Source organism: Ictalurus punctatus, chromosome 9, assembly GCF_001660625.3.
Source record: "Ictalurus punctatus breed USDA103 chromosome 9, Coco_2.0, whole genome shotgun sequence".
NCBI lineage: Eukaryota > Metazoa > Chordata > Actinopteri > Siluriformes > Ictaluridae > Ictalurus > Ictalurus punctatus.
This window is the reverse complement of record NC_030424.2, coordinates 12,874,868-12,892,448: the sequence shown is the minus strand read 5'-3', so window position 1 is coordinate 12,892,448 and position 17,581 is coordinate 12,874,868. Positions and strand designations below refer to the sequence as shown.

The 17,581-nt window shown below is 39.9% G+C and overlaps 1 protein-coding gene across 2 annotated transcripts in view; it reads left to right on the top strand.

Annotated features, from left to right (window-relative positions):
• rnf144aa (ring finger protein 144aa) overlaps nt 1-14,309 on the top strand; it is a 37,828-nt gene extending 23,519 nt beyond the window's left edge. For both annotated transcript variants that reach the window (XM_017476969.3, XM_017476970.3), the window contains 5 exons: nt 392-452; nt 5,017-5,227; nt 7,675-7,822; nt 8,029-8,118; nt 11,108-14,309. In XM_017476969.3, the coding sequence (XP_017332458.1) occupies nt 392-452; nt 5,017-5,227; nt 7,675-7,822; nt 8,029-8,118; nt 11,108-11,239 (642 nt within the window). In that variant the 3' untranslated portion in view covers nt 11,240-14,309. The remainder of the gene's footprint in view (nt 1-391; nt 453-5,016; nt 5,228-7,674; nt 7,823-8,028; nt 8,119-11,107) is intronic.
• Nucleotides 14,310-17,581: the final 3,272 nt, after the last annotated feature.

Genomic DNA, 17,581 nt, shown 5'->3' with positions numbered 1-17,581 from the left:
GTGATTGCTTACATAAAATCTTCAGTGTGTGTATGCTGGTCAACTCCTCCTGCAATATGCATTGTAATATTAAGGGAAGAGTCTGGTCATGGACAAGAGCTTTTAAAATAAATCTCAGCCTCTGTGTTGATTTTTGACACACCGTGGATGAGGCTTAGTGAGGTTAAGTGCTTTGGGTTAAGTGTGTGATCCTTGGTTAACCTGCAGTGGATTGCTGTGTGGTACAACCCTGTGTTCAAACCCAGCAGTGTGTCACTGAGGCTTTGTCTGACCAAGAGCTTTAATTTCTTTCACTACTGAGTGCCTCTGTTTGTAGGGTCTTTTAATGCTGTTACTCGTTCTCTCTCTTTCTCTCTCTCACTCACTCACACATGCTCTCTCTCATACACAGATTGAGTGCATGGTGGCGTCAGAGATAATGCAGAGATACAGGAAGCTGCAGTTTGAAAAAGGTGAGTCGGAAGCGCCTCTGTCCATTAAGTTTGCTGGAAAAGATATTCGATCAATGTGTAAAATCATGCATGTGGTCAAATGCATTAAGTGCATAAGGGAAATGAGATGCTTTTTGACCTGGTACAACTTGGCTGTATGTGTCCGTGCGCAGTGAATGTCATAAACACGGAGACTAAAAATCGGATTAAAATGTTTGGACAGGATGGTTGGTGCTGGAAATGTATAATATACTGCACCCTTTTTTTCCTACCGACCTACCTGCCCAACCAAAAACAAGAGAAAATGTAATAACCCCAGAATTAATGGCACTCACCATTACTGATTAGCAGAAAATAATAGGTATTAGCAATAATGTAGTATGTACAAAGTACTATTTACCATGGACAGGCACTGACAAAAATATTGTGACCTCGGTATTATAAGCTTCTCTATAGCATTTTAGTTGAAAAGGAGTTAACCACATACACTTCATTGCTGTATTCTTATGTTCTTGTGTCCTTTGTTCTTTGTACAAAGCACCAGGCCAGCATAAGGCTGGAATCTGCAGATAACAAGGTCAGCATAAAGCCAAACTAAAGCCAAGCACCGAAGCACCGGCAGTCACTTTTTATACACACCCACTGCTGTCTGACAAGACACCATACACAGTGTTGACTGATCTTGTACAACACAAGAAAACATCCCACAACTTTGGCTTTATTATATTAATTAGGCAAATCAAAATAACAAATTAAAGATATTGATAAAATGGCCTACATCTCATACAGACTATGATTTCATGATCTTGATTTAACATCTAGTGTTTTACATTAAATTGTGTGCACAATGAACTGTGCATGATATGCGAAATAATAAGATGCTGGATCAAGTGCTGTTTTATAAACTGCTGAATAATAAGGGTGGAAGCCTTAAAGTTAAAACAAATTTGCAGTGACTCACTTGATGATTACAAATAGTACTGTTTGTAATGCAGCAGTATTTTTGGCAATATACTACACTACATTGTATCATCAAATTATTATTATTATTATAATTTTATTTTCCAATTTTTTTGGCTCTTTCTTTTATGTTACATCATATTACAGTTGAGGGCAAAGTAAACAAATAAAATTAAAGAATAACACTCTTGTTTCCTGTTATTGGGGAGGTTAAATGCAAGTGTTTGTGTCTGAAGGCAGTGGTCTAGGTGTGAGCTACACACATGTAATTTAAATAATCTGATTGGGAAGCTCAGAAAATCAACCTGAGTGCCTGCATACACTGTTTCTGAATATGAGGAAATTTCCTTCCATATATATTCATGTAACCTTTAACATAAGTTGTTAACTCTGAATAAGGTCCAGTGTTTACATATGCAACAAATCTGATAGAAGCATTGGTATGGCAGGAAGTTGATTATAGATTGAAAGGAAGACTGTGACATGTGATGTGAGAAGCAATGCTTAGTTGTCCTTCCAGCATGACCTGACGTTACTTCCATAGATAATGCCTTTGAATTAAACAGCTGCACTGTATATAGTGTCTCAAAAAGAACATGAATGAAATAATTGAACTGACTATTGAAATAAAGAGAAATGTGTACACTTTTCAAATGTGTTCAGATAATATTTAAGGTCTCTTTTTTAATTTGTGGAAGCACTGCAATATTCAGCTGGTTTGGTTCTATTTTACAGATTGAAAATATCTTGTCAGGAGTCGGTTTAAAAAGGATTGTATTGAAATCATGTCACCATGGTGTGTATGAACACATTGTGCTTTTTTCTCTCCCTGTATTATTTCTCTCTCTCTTTTTTGTGTGTGGAAACACAGCCATGAGCAAGTGTGTGTGTGTGTGTGTGTGTTAGAGCAGGAGTGTGATTCAGTAGACCGGTGTCAATACACGTGTATCCTGTGGAGGTCACGTTGCCTGAGTGCAGACTCTTTTACCTGAGAGTCCCCGTGGTGTGCGCACACACACACACAGACACGCACCCTGCCTACCACCTGCTTTCATTCATCAGTGTCAGCCAGAACTATATGTTGGCCCTTTGCTCACGCTATTATGTTATTCCTGAATCACAGGAGTTCTTTGGATTACACGTACATTTCAGAACAAGGACATAAACAACACAAAGCAAACCAAAAACCCTAAGCTCATCTTTCTTCCTGCGAATACAAATTTCTCACATGCAGATTTGTTGGTCCCAATTTACCTGATCATATTTAGCCAACAGAATCTTGCATGCTCATGGCAACCCTTGAAATTCATCTGAAAACTGATAGTTTATAAGTTTGTAGTTAAGACGAACTGCACACAGCATTTATTACCAGCAGAACAAGCAGTTATTGTCCGTTTATCAAGATCTAACACAGCTACAGCAGCAAAAGAAGGGAGATGACCTTGCACAAAAAAGAACTGTTGACGAAACTGAGCGAGTTTAAAATGATAGTTTAATGATAAGTTGTGTAGCCTTGTTTATATTCACCCCCTCGTGATTATTTCTTTTCTTGCTGTGTTGCAGCATCAAATTTAAGTATATCAGAATGGTGTTTTTTTTTTTTTTTTTTTTTGCTCCCTTTGCAGTGACTCACTACAGAAATCAAATAAAATCATTTATTTAGATGTCCTCAGGATTGTTTACAACAAAAAACTTCTTAATTGATAAGTATTCACCCCCACCTTTCTCTTAACAGTCTAAATTAGTAGTAGTATTTAATTTTCTTAAGCAGTTACACTAAATATATATAGCCAGGATACACCTGTGTTCATTTTAAATCCACCCATGTTTTTAATTGTATGGTTGCACAATAAAAATCTCTGACTTTTAGAGGTCTTTCGGCTAAAACGGTAGATTAGATCAGTTCTGCTGTCGGAAAAACCAAGAAACTGCCCTTGAAGCTTTGAGATTAAGGATGTTAGGAGGAAAAAAGCTGGAGAAGGTTATTAAAAAAAAAAAAAAAGTCAGCAAAGCTTTAGACCTTCCTATGAGACATGTGAAAGCCATTTTAGGTGGAAAAAAAGTGGCACAACCCATATACTACCAGGATTGAACACTTGGGAAAGAAGGGCAATTGTAAGAGAAGTGAGTCCAGCTACAACACTGAAGGAGTTACAAAGCCCACTGGTTAAACCTGTGTAGACCTCAGTGTCATCAGCTTTTCACAATCTGGCCTCTATGAGAGAGTGAACAGAAGGAAGCCACTTCTGAGAGAGACTAAGGCTGGATTTTTGTTCCCCCTCAAAATCAGAGTGCTTTTGTAAAATGATTTTGAGGCTTTTAATCTAAAAGCAAAGAGAAGACAGTTCGTGTTCTAAATCCAATTGAAAATCTGTGGGTTGACCTGAAAATTGCTGTCTGTCAATGTTGTTATCCATCTAATTTGGGAGAGCTGGAGAAATGTGGGGGGGGGGGCTGCAAAAGTACAGTGCACCAAATATTTACTTAGGGTGTGAATACTTATCAATCAAGCAGTGTTTAGATTTATATATTTCATAATTCTAAGGCTAGAACTAAACAGGACAGACTAAATAATTTATTTAATGTTATTTCTGTATGGAGCCACTTTAAAAGGAACTGACAAAAAAAAAAACATCTGATTCTAATATACTTAGATTGGATGTTGGACTGCATTAAAAAAGAAAAGTAATCCCTAGGGGGTGAATACTTTCTGGTTCAGTTAGAGATGAAAGGTGTACATATAGTGCCGGAGTGCTGCAAATGATAAAGGGAGAAACTACTGTTATCAGTAGGACATTTAGTGATTGCGAACTGGTCAGGCTTAATTATAATTAACCTGACATTCATCAGGAACAGGAAATCCAGCTTTCAGTGAAAGCTACATCCTAAGGTTAAATAATACATACTGCCTTTCTCTATTATGACAGCTTTTATTTACAGAGACGGTTCCAATTCTTGTCAGGAGGCAGTCGGGCATCTGATTGTACAGCAGCTGTGGTTGGAGTTCAAAGCAAGGTAGCGTTTCTGTCTGGAGTTAGTGGTGGCTGTTGTTCTTCTTCTCTTTTCTATGGAAGAAGACTTGTATGTACTTGTATGGCACTTCTGCCCACATTCTTCTCATTGAGAAAGTCTGTCCCTGTTCCCACATGTGACTGGCTCGTAAATGAATCAGACCTGAGATTGCGAGAGACAGAAAATTACAATTTTGCATTACAATTTTATCAAGCACTAGAGCAGAAAGATGTAACAATTTTGCACTGCTAGCAGGAACAAAGTTGACATTGCCTGGTGAATTCAGAGCATTGTGGAAGTAACATTTGTCTTTGCAGTAGCCCCTCATGGAATCTCTCTTCAGCTTATACGTGGAAGAAAATAAGAACTGTGGGAGCTCAGCGCATATGTGACTTGTTGCTAAAGGATGACCTTAATCTCACCTCAGTGTACCGACGTCTTGTAGCTAATACATCGGAGCTGAAGAAGCAGCCATACTGACAGTTTCTTTTAGGGCAGGTTAACTGAGAACAGTCTTATGCTGAGTCTCCTCAGTGTAACCATGGTGACGTGACCGTAAACAGCTGGGCAGAATGGGTAAACACACACACTATTCTTCTGTTCCCCGCCACAGAGGTGCTGTTGGACCCGTGCCGGACATGGTGCCCGTCATCATCGTGCCAGGCCGTGTGCCAGCTGAAGGAGGCGGACTCGGCCCGGCCGCAGCTGGTACGCTGTGGTAACTGCACGCTGGAATTCTGCTCGGCCTGCAAGGCCAGCTGGCACCCAGGCCAGGAGTGTCAGGAGAACCTGCCCATCACCGCCTTTCTGCCTGGCGAGAGCAGGTACCGCTTGCTCTCTTCTTCTTGAGATTCATTCGTGCATCTGAACACATGTGGTGTTCCTGTGTGAGCCCCAGATTAACAGCTTTTGGTATTGTGTTGCTAGTCAGTTTGAATGTGGCTGTGATAATGATCAGACCTGTGCACTTTGCTTTAGCAGTTTCAGGCTTAAGTCTAAATATATTTTAGCACACCGAACTGAAAAGTAATGTAGAAGAGCTGTTCAGTGTATGGGAGAGGAGGGAACAGGGTGTACTGTAGTGACTCCTATTTTTTCAACATGAAACTTTGTGGTTTCTGTAGCAGATCTTTTGTTGCAGCTTGTTGTAACCAATCATGTGCATTTGTGTCAAGTATTTACCTGAAGGCATCTCTTGGAGATGAGTTTTCAAGAATTCACAGGTTTTCACAGGCTTTCATATATATATTTTTTTTTATTTAATTTACCTTCTCTGATCTGTTTAGTGAAATGACATGGCTTGCTCAAACAGCAAAAATAGAACTCGCAACCAAGAATGTTTATTGTATACGTTTCATTTATTCTTTGCTTTATGTTCAGAGTAGATGTCTGATCTGATGATAGTATTTAGTATTTTAGTTCAAAAGTGGAACTAAAATGTAAACTAAAACATAACCACAACAAATTGGTATGTCTTATTTATAGCCATGGACTAATCATTAATGGTCAGGGGCAGACTGGCAACAAAAAGCAGCCTGGGAATTTGCTGTAAAGCTGCCCCTATTTGATACACCAAGTTCAAACTGACATATTTCTCGATCAACGAATCGTTCATTTAAAAAAAAAAAAAAGAACGAACACACACTATCTGTTAATTTGTATTGTTTGTGTTAAGCTAATATGTAAAACGAAATGCTCTTCTCAGTTCTGGCACCTAGGTGGTGAAAAGAACTTCCCCTAAATGTCCGAACAGCTGAGTCACTGTCGGTTTTCAAACGACGTCTGAAGACCTAGCTCTTCCTAAAGTACTTTAAATTAGCACTTTTCATAAAAAAAAAAATTGTGTTGTCTGTGTTTTTCTTGCTATATTACCTCCTAACAGACTTATAAGACTGATGATATTTTTAGTCCATGACCAGGGGCGTTAGCTGAACTGTTAATCATCCAGGGCTGAGCACAGATTCTTCTCCATTAAAAAAAAAGCTTCTTTTTTTCTTGCATGTGAGGGCAATTGCTTAAAAAATGTGAAAATTCTGCTACAGTGCCATGCAAGTACATTAGCTGTCATGCTCTGCTCATATCATATTCATGTAACTTATACATATTCATGAACTCGTAGACATTTACACACCTTGTTTTCCTGCTCAGCATGAGAGAGGATGGTAGTGTTTCAGTTTCAACCCCTTTACTGGTTTAAAAAAACAAAACAAAACAAAAAAGCTGCATATATCAATTTTTCCTCACACTGACTGTGTGAGCTAGCGTCTGGCAGAATTGAGGAATTGAGAGCTGTCAGCCAATAAAACAAGTGTTTCCACGTATTTTCCTATAAACCCTGTCTGATTGGTTTCGCCTCTGTTCACTGAAGATGTAAGATTGCAGGCAGTCTTCATTTACTGACGTTCAGTTACGTAGTGACAAACTGCTCCAAGTGGAGAATTATTCGAGGCTGAGGAAAACATCTTCGGGGCTACGGCCACGAACACCCAGGCCAGGTTACGCTGCTGTCCGTGATCTAGTGAACCAGTATTGGGATGTATTTATTGATGGAGACTTCAAAGCACTTCTGTAAGTCGCTGTGGATAAGGGCGACTGCCAAATGGCATAAATGTAAACTATTTTTTTCTAATGGTTTTCCTCCCCATGTTTGTCTACAGAAAGCAAAAATTCAAAGTTGAATTAATGTAATGATCACCTGACACCTAATTTGACTTAATAGCCTGCCTTTATTATCAGAATTATTTAAAATATTGCAAAGCAGTCAACAGTGTTTAAATAATGCCGTGGTTGAGGGAGGGGGGAATACCGGTCCTCACAAGACCGGCCCACAGGGAAAATTCCCGAACTTCCCAATGGCCAGTCCATGCCTTTTAATGGTTAAGCAGTAAAGGGATAAAAAGTAACTGTTGTCACCATTGAGTCACTAAACTAAAACTGAACTACATTTGCTACATTTAGTTAGGCTTGTGAAATGTGTTATAAGCAAGATGGAAATGTCTACTGTTACTTTAAGTGTCATTTGAAATCTTTGCATCAAACCTTTTACAGATAAAATTTACTGCAGAACTTTTATCTGCCCCTACTGACCATTTGCTCAAGAACAAAGTGCTCTACACTGTGGAGTCAGCTCAGTTAAATAGGAACACTATTTAAATCCACTCTCAGGAAATCATAATCATAAAAAATGTTTTTATCTGTTTTGTTTCAGTCTTTTACATACATCATGTACTAATGTACTCTCTGGATGACAACCTGTCTGTTTCTGTCACAGTTCTTTCTTTAAGAGTGATGACGATGATGCTCCCATCAAGCGCTGTCCCAAATGTAAAGTGTACATTGAGCGAGATGAAGGTTGTGCCCAGATGATGTGCAAGAACTGCAAGCATGCTTTCTGCTGGTACTGCCTGGAATCTCTGGACGTAAGTAGCACTCCCTCTCTTAAATGCTGTCTTTCTGCATCCTCTCACATGTGCTTCCCAGAACAAATGTAGTCCAGTGCGCTTATATTGCTGCTTGGTGGCCATGTGCCTATCACTTGTACCATGCTGCGGTCACAGCCATGCCTTTTGTGCGACTGTCCCACACACCCGCCAAGATAAATAGCGCCCTCTCCTGTGTTTGGCAGGATGACTTCCTCCTGATCCATTACGATAAAGGACCCTGCCGCAACAAGCTGGGCCACTCCAGAGCCTCCGTGATTTGGCACAGAACGCAGGTGGGCATCTATATTTTTTTCCTCCTCCTCCCTTCTAATTTTTCCTTTTCTGTGCTCTGTTACTTTCATGAGCAGAGGAGTGTGACTGAGCAGTGTACATGTGCACTCGTACACGTCTGAGGAAAAGCCATGTATCCACTGATTGTAGGTTATTGGTTTATAGTCTATAGCTAGTAAGAGTATAAGCTGTTATTTGTGTTTAAATCCTTGGGGGGGGGTTGTACCACTCACAGTATGACAGGTTGTCCTAACTCACAAATAATAAAAGGATTATTAAAATGTCTCAGGGGGATTCTGTTCAGTTCATCTCAAAGGATTTTTAATAAAAACATTTAGGAGCTAAATATTTCATAATGTATCTTATTGTTTAAAAACAAGACAGTTGTGAAATACAGAAGAACTTCTTTAAACGTGTGGTATGGTTGGATGGATAGATGCATAGATGTTTCATCTTTAATGTTGAAATCATGATTCTGTTTATGGTGAAATATTGTTTTTATAACACGGCTCTGACAGTAATATCAGTGTTAGTAGAAGTGTAGGCTAAAATCCATCCAACCATCCATCCATTTTCTGTACTGCTCACCCTAGACAGCCTCACAGGGGAGCCTGGAGCCTATCCCAGGTACAATTTGGGGGATACCCTGAACAGGGTGCCAGCCATTCGCGGGGCGCGCACACACACACACTACAGACAATTTGGGAATGCCAGTCAGCCTACAACGCATGTATTTTGACTGGTGGAGGAAACTGGAGAACCCGGAGGAAACCCCGAAGCACAAGGAGAACATGCCAACGCCACGCACGCAGGGCAGAGGCAGGAGTCGAACCGCTAAACCTGGAGGTGCGAGGCAAACGTGTCGACCACTAAGTCGCCGTGCCCCCCAGGCTAAAATCATTACCTGAAATTACATTACTGCTGCTGTTAAGGCAAAAAGAGGCTTTACCAAGTGTTGGGAAAGAATTAACAATTGGTACAATTTTTGAGCAGGGAGCTTAAATTCCCATAACTGCACATCCGGTCATACTTTATTCCTTATATATTCTGTACATTATCCAGACTTCTTACATAATTCTGAGAAGTCAAGCAAAGTGTGACATTTAAAGGCACTAAGTTACAGACTGGGAAAAGTACAAGAAATGAAGAAAAATGGTTTTAAAAATAGTCTGTCTATTTTGGATACGAGTCTCTGGTGTCGGGTCCTAAACCTGATATCTTTAAACATTCTCTTATAGTCTGTGCTAAACATAGCCTTCCTAATACAAGTCAGTTCATATTTGTTTGTTTTTCTTTTCTTTCCATGATAATAACATGCCCTTTGCAAGAAATAGAAAGAAAACTGAACAAATGAAGTCCGGGAAAAAATAGTTAGTTTGTTTTTGTTTGTTTTTATATATAAATACTGGAAGTTTTATAAGAAGGGCAACAGCCTTGTAATCTACCAGTATTATCTAGAATGTACTTTAAATCCAGAGTAACTTTCCCTATTAAATAAATGTCTAAAAGTCTCACAGACCACAGTAACACTATTAGCTGTACAATTAAATTTGAACTACATGCAGTGGTGAACACTACCTAGAGTCCAGATTAACTTTAGTGTTTACGTGCATATCTAAAGGGAAGGGCTGAAGTCGCTTTGCGCAGAGCCATCTGTTGCTCAACAGGGAGTTTGGAGTCTGTGAGCCAGACAGCGTTGGACCACACTGGCACTGCCACATTCCTCTCTACCGCACTGCAACTGTACCATCTTCAGTTAGCAGAGCTGCAGGACATTTCACTGATGCCCTTTATTTCTTTTATATGAACCCACTGTTTGCCTATCAATGAGAATTGAAAGTCATTTGTGATTAAATTAAGAGGAGATGGGAACGTGAAGTTGTATATAAAAGGAAATACCAAGTTTATGCATTTTCCCATGATGTGTTTATGAATACTGGTCTCCTGAGAACATTTGTGTTCAGTTATTTGAAGCCAAACTGCCTGTGAACTAGTGAAGAATGCTGGTTTTGGTGAGGGGGGGGGTTTGTGGCAATGGATGAGGCATAGAACCACGGATCCCTGAACCCATAATATGCTGCACCAAAATTTCAATGTTTGAGTTCAGATGGCCCATTGTCTGAACAACCTCTTTGTCAGATGTTTCCAGTTGTCGCAGAAGCCATCTTTTAATCTCCATGTACTCCTGTGCAATTGCATCAGAGAAGAGTTTCCTCTTTAGCTTCTCTCTCCTGTGTTTAGTCAGGGTAGTGTTGAGTCTCTGGCATCGATTTCCCATATCTGCAGACACAGAAACCTCTTCGACTCTTTCTGCACTGGAAATGGACAGCTCTGAGTCTGTCTGTTCCAAGACCAGGACCTCTGGTGTGGCCGGAGACCCTCCCCAAATTGACTCGTATAGTTCAAAGAATAGCAAGACCACACGTCTGTGGCCACTTTTCCAACCAGAGTCAACCGCTTGCCGATAACCGATTCTTATGGCATTTAGTTTGGTGGTAATGTGACCTGTGAACACACAACACAACCCAGTTATATAAAGGCACATAGATGCGTGCACACACACACACACACACACACACACACACACACACACACACACACACACACACACACACACACACACACACCATGATATATATATATACAGAAAATTGATGTGCATGTAAATGTAGTCATTGATTGAGCATGTAGACAAGAGAGATGGGAGACTAAGGACGGTTCTTCTGAAATAATTTTCTTAATGTTTTAGACTTTCAATATTTAGGAAACATATCAATAGATTTTGTAGAATAGATAATAGGCTCCGTTATAAAAGTAATAGCCTTCGTTGATGGTACTTCATGGGCTCACAAAAATGTTGATGTGACCTGGAAAAGATTTGAGTTTGAAACCTTTTGTATTCGAGCTTTGGACCGAGGTTTTCTGTACTGCTTGTTTTGTTTGAAGTGTTTTGTCTAAAAACAATCTTAACCCTCTCATGTGTGTCTCCAGGTCATTGGTATCTTTGCTGGTTTCGGCCTGCTCTTGCTGGTAGCCTCTCCGTTCCTGCTGCTGGCCACACCGTTCGTGCTGTGCTGCAAGTGTAAATGCAGCAAAGGGGATGATGACCCATTACCAACTTAACGAATGCCAAGACTGCCCTCTTCTTTTGTTTTCTTTTTTTCCTGTCCCCCGCGCACTTCGGCTTGGAGCTCTTGGAGCGCGTTTGAAGCCGCACTGCGACCCATCTCACGTCGCAACTTGGCTTGGTTCCAGGAGACAGGTCGCAGATAGCGGGCACGTTGGCATGACGACACCAGGCAAGATCTTACACATGTGCTGGATGTAACTCAGCACATGGGAGCGGTGGAGTCGCCATTCGTGCACTCTCGGGGTGCTCTGATTCTTAGGGGACGTCACTTGTTTAGCTTGATGCCTGTTGTTCTAGCTGGGGGTTTTGGGATATAATGGATCTGCTTGTGGAGGGCTCATTAATGAAATACATACTCACACCGCACTTCATGTAGCTCTGTGTGTATAGTAGCACTTGGGTCACTCAACACTTTACCGGTTTCTCACTCTAACTTGGACACACAAGGGGCTCTTTGTTCACTTTGCAGCCTGATGTGTGAGTAGGGTCTTTAAACAAATATATGTACAGTATGGTGTTTACTTTGAACGTTTGTTTGTTTTGTTTTTTTTATTACACTTTGTCATGTTTTCTTGTTCTTAGTAATGCAAGAGTTAGCTCACAAACCTCTCACATCAGCATTGCTGCTATTAGCAGGAGGTTCTCTGTTGAGATTATATGTTGCATACCATTTATTAAAATTATTGCTAGCACAATTTTATTTCTTATATCTCATAGGATCAGGTTAGGTTTTCTTACAGCATGTGAAATTATTCACAAAGCACTTTACCAAATTGACTGAAGCATGTTAGTAAAACGGCCCAAATTATGAGCACGAAAACAGTTTATTTTTAAATCAACAATGTTCTATCCTTCTGGCCCACTTTTAAACAGATCCCTGCACACATCCCTACAAAAAGAGCAGCACAACCAGTTCCGCAATTATTTGTACACTCCTCACTGTGTGTATCAAACTGTGCTAACATAACAAGGTACTGTACAGCCCAGTATATCTCACGTCAGATAGTTGGAAACTTGCATGTGCGTTTCATTCGCGTGACTTGAAGCAGGAAATTTCCATCAAAAATAATGCAGTCACTGTAAGTGTGGCAGGGATTATAAACTCTGGCTGATTTCAAGACTGTTTTGATTTGTCCTCATTTAAATCTAGCACTATATCTATGCAAGTTTGGACAACCTGGAGATGTGGTTTGTGTGGTCCGTTTGTCCTGTAGGCAAAACAGCACCTCCTACGAGGCATGAAGATGTATTGCAGATGTAAACATTACAGACAAGTGTCTGGCTCACCTTCATATTAAATGCTTCAGACGCCTGTACCTATTAAAAGCTTATTATAATCATTTTTGACATGATATGCACTTAAATGGGGCCAAAAGTAGTCACACTCTTATGCCATATCATTTATTTTAAATAAATAAATCAGACTTTATCATGTCGAGTTTAAGAGAATGTTTTGATGTAGCTAGATAGTACAGTATGTAGCTCACTAGAGCTGTGTAGATTTTTTTTTTTCTCCCTGTGTTCACCCAGTAAAGGTGCCATTTTAGGGGAATAATATAATTAAGCATCTCTCTCTTTTTTGTACTGTACATCCATTCAGTAGTTTATGATGTTAGAACCTGTTCCACATTGTTAATTGGTTAATGGCGTTCTTCAGTAGCTATCAGCATTAAGACAGTTTTAGCCTTAAGTTCTGAGTACCTCACTTACTCCCTCAATATTGTAGCTTTGTTTTCTATCATTTCTTCTCAGGTCTACCTGAATGAAGCAGTTTGTCACTGATTTTTTTATTTTAGATTTAGATAAAAGATTGCAGGGTCATCCATGGATGCCATTTGTGTCGAGCAACTTTCTAAAATGCTAAGAGAATTTTTTGCTATACAAATATTTGCTTGTATATTTTGGCACCCTTGATGTTCTGTGATCCAAATTTTTTCATATGGCTGGTTCATACAAATGCGTCTTTGTTTTATTGTGGATTTGCACTTGGCTAACTAATTGACACATACTACAAAAATGACAATCTTAGCACGTGAGACTAGTATTTCCTATTATAAAATTACAGTAAGCAAGTTATATGATTTATTAAATCTATGGATGTTTCTAAACAATTTTACTCATTTCATACTTGAAAGTTATTTCTAGAAAGAAGCCATTATAATAAGAAAATGTAAAGAAGCATCTAAAAACTAAAAGCATCTAAAAAATAAATAGAAGCATCTAAAAACAGGCTGAATTATATTATATTTGAGTTATAATAATCCCATGATAAGACATGTTAGTTAAATTTGTCCATATTCAAGATATTTTCACTTGCTAAAATGTCTTTTTTTTTTTTTTTTTTTCTTTTGCAGAACTTTTTTTTTTTTTTTTTATATATTTTTTTTATATAAATCTTATGCACTTCAGGGATTTTGTTTGAGCTCACTGACTACACTGAGGAACATTACCCTAATGACCACATTTTGTTGGTTAAATGTTCGTCTTTTCTTCAGCATCACTTTAATATCTATCAAAATTCCATAAGCTAGTTTTCCCACACAGGCAACAATTATGGCTGTTACACACACACACACACACACACACACACACACACACACACAAGAGGTAAATCATTTTATTTCTTCAGCAATGTGACATCTCTGATAGCTTGGAGAGAGTTTATTTTGTACAGTTTTACAGTTATGGTTATCTTTTTACTGCATGCCTATAGCTCTTTTTGTAGCTACAGTTTGTGAGATTTTTGTGTCTGTAACTCTCCAGCTTTGCCTATTCCAGATCTTTTTCCACACTTGCTTTATAAGGAGAGTATGACCATTATGTAATTTGGGATGGCTTTGGCAGTGTTGTAACCTTGCTTCAGAAACTGCTGTTAGATTACCTTTTAATGTGTAATTTTGTTCATTTTTGATACTTCATAGAAATAAATATTAATTGTATTTTCTGAATATCAGCAGCAACAAAAAAAATGCACACCCTGTTTCACAAGATGGTAAACTTGTACATTTGCATGTGTGTAAAGTTCTACATAAAAAAAATGAAATTATAGTTTCTCCCATAAAAGGTGTGTGTTTATTATTCTGTGCCATTAACCCTGGAATTATACAATGAGTTGTCAGTTTATTATCTACTTTTTACATCCATTTATAGGTAAACCGACAATATTTACCAATCAGCCATAACGTTAAAACCACCTGTCTAATATTGTGTAGGTCCCCCTTGTGCTGCCAAAACAGCTCTGGCCCTTCAAAGCATGGACTCCACAAGACCTCTGGAGGTGTGCTGTGATATCTGGCACCAAGACGTTAGCAGCTTTTGAGCCTTTAAGTCCTTTTTAAGTTTCAAGGTGGGACCTGCATGGATCATACTTGTCCAAGACATCCCACAGATATGCGATCGGATTGAGCTCTGGGGAATTTGGAGGTCATGTCAACACATTCAACAGCATAAAGGCATGTTATCCGGCAGAAAGAGGCCACTGGCATTAGAGAATACCACTGACATGAAGGGGTGTACATGATCTGTAACAATGTTTAGGTAGGTAGTATTTGTCAAAGTAACATCCATATGAATGCCAGAACCCAATGTTTCCCAGCAAAACATTGCCCAGAGCATCACACTACCTCCACCAGCTTGCCTTTTTCCCACAGTGCATCCTGGTGCCATCTCTTTCCCAGGTAAGCCACACACCCAGCCATCCACATAATGTAATAGAAAATGTGATTCATCAGACCAGGCCAGCCTTTTGCATTGTTCCAATGTCCAGTTCTGTTGATCGATGTTTCAGTTAATTGTAGGAGCTTTAGGTGGTGGACAGGGGTCAGCATGGGTACTCTAACCGGTCTGTGGCTACACAGCCCCATATGCACCAAGCTGCGATGCACTAAATGTGTTCTGACACCTTTCTATCATAGCCAGCATTAACATTTTCAGCAATTTGTGCTACAGTAGCTCTTCTGTGGACCGGACCAGACGGCCTAGCCTTTACTCCCCAAACATATCAATGAGCCTTAGGTGCCCATGACCCTGTCACCAGTTGTTCGTCCTTGGACCACTTTTGGTAGGTACTAACCACTGCATACCAGGAACACCCTTGTGACCTGCTATTTTGGAGATGCTCTGACCGAGTTGTCTAGCCATCAAAATTTGGCCCTTGTCAAAGTCACTCAGATTCTTAGGATTTCCCATTTTTCCTGCACCAGCACATCAACTTTGAGAACCAATTGGTTTTAATGTTATGGCTGATTGGTATAGATAACTTCAGTTTCTATGCCACCTTAGTTTTCCCCACACAGACTTCATTTTATTTATATATATATATATATACACACACACACATACATATACACACACACACACACACCCCATCCGGAAAGGATTCACAGCACTTCACTTTTCCCATATTTTATGTTACAGCCTTATTCCAAAATGGATTAAATTCATTATTTTCCTCAAAATTCTACAAACAATACCCTATAATGACAACATGAAAGAAGTTTGTTTGAAATCTTTGCAAATTTATTTTTTTTTAAAAAGAAAAAAGCAGATGTACATAAGTATTCACAGGCTTTGCTCAATACTTTGTTGAAGCACCTTTGACACCAATTACAGCCTCAAGTCTTTTTGAGTATGATACTACAAGCTTGGCACACCTATTTTGGGGCAGTTTCTCCCATTCTTCTTTGCAGGACCTCTCAAGCCCCATCAGGTTGGATGGGGAGCATCGGTCCACAGCCATTTTCAGATCTCTCCAGAGATGTTCAATTGGGTTCAAGTCTGGGCTCTGGCTGGGCCTCTCAAGGACATTCACAGAGTTGTCCTGTAGCTACTCCTTTGTTATCTTGGCTGTGTGCTTAGGGTCGTTGTCCTATTGGAAGATAAACCTTCACCCCAGTCTGAGGTCCAGAGCGCTCTGGAGCAGGTTTTGATCAAGAATGTCTCTGTACATTGCTGCATTCATCTTTTCCTCGATCCTGACTAGTTTCCGAGTTCCTGCCACTGAAAAACATCCCCACAGCATGATGCTGCCACCACCATGCTTCACTGTAGGGATGGTATTGGCCAGGTGATGTCTGGAGCCTAGTTTCCTCCAGACAGGATGCTTGCCATTCAGACTAAAGAGTTCAATCTTTGGTCTGAGAGTCCTTCAGGTACCTTTTGGCAAACTCCAGGTGGTCTGTCATGTGCCTTTTTACTGGGGAGTGGCTTCCATCTGGCCACTACCATTCAGGCCTGATTGATTGAGTTCTGCAGAGATGGTTGTTCTTCTGGAAGGTTCTCCTCTCTCCACAGAGACACGCTGGAGCTCTGTCACAGTGACCATCAGGTTGTTGCTCACCTCCCCGACTAAGGCCCTTCTTCCCTGATCGCTCAGTTTGGCCAGGCGGTCAGCTCTAGGAAGAGTCCTGCTGGTTCCAGACTCCTTCCATTTACGGATGCTGGAGGCCACTGTGCTCATTGGGACCTTCAATGCTGCAGAAATGTGTCTGTACCCTTCCCCAGATCTGTGCCTCGATACAATCCTGTCTCATTGGTCTACAGACAATTCCTTGGACTTCATGGCTTGGTTTGTGCTCTGACATGCATTGTTAACTGTGGGACCTTTTATATAGACAGGTGTGTGCCTTTCCAAATCATGTCCAATCAACTGAATTTACCACAGGTGGACTCCAATCAAGGTGATCTCAACATCTCAAGGATGATCAGTGGAAACAGGATGCACCTGAGCTCAGTTTTGAGTGTCATGGCAAAGGCTGCGAATACTTATGTAAATGTGCTTTTTTTTTTTTTTTTTAAATAAATTTGCAAAGATTTCAAACAAACTTCTTTCATGTTGTCATTATGGGTTATTGCTTGTAGAATTTTGAGGAAAATAATTAATTTAATCCATTTTGGAATAAGGCTGTAACATAAAATGGGGGGAAAGTGAAGCGCTGTGAATACTTTCCGGATGCACTGTATATTAAATATATCATCCCTCCTCAATTCTGTACACATACTTGCACAGAGCAGCATTTAAAGCATCCATTTGACCTAAATAGGTTAGCAATCAAGTCTTAAATATTCTCATATTGCGGTTTATAAGATGATCCACAAACAGTTCGGAGGACAGAAAAGAGGTTTAAACATCTCTGTCTGGGTTTAAAAGCTTGCATTTATCTTTGAGTGTGAGAAATGACATCGAATACCCTTTATGGCTACTCAGCCTTTTATTACTGCTTCCATTCTCACTTACTCAGGCGGTTGTAATGCTCGAAACCGGTCACAGGGGGCAGTGCTTTCACGTCTTGGCTCTTGAATAGGGAACGCTTTATCTTGACGCGTGCTTGTGATAT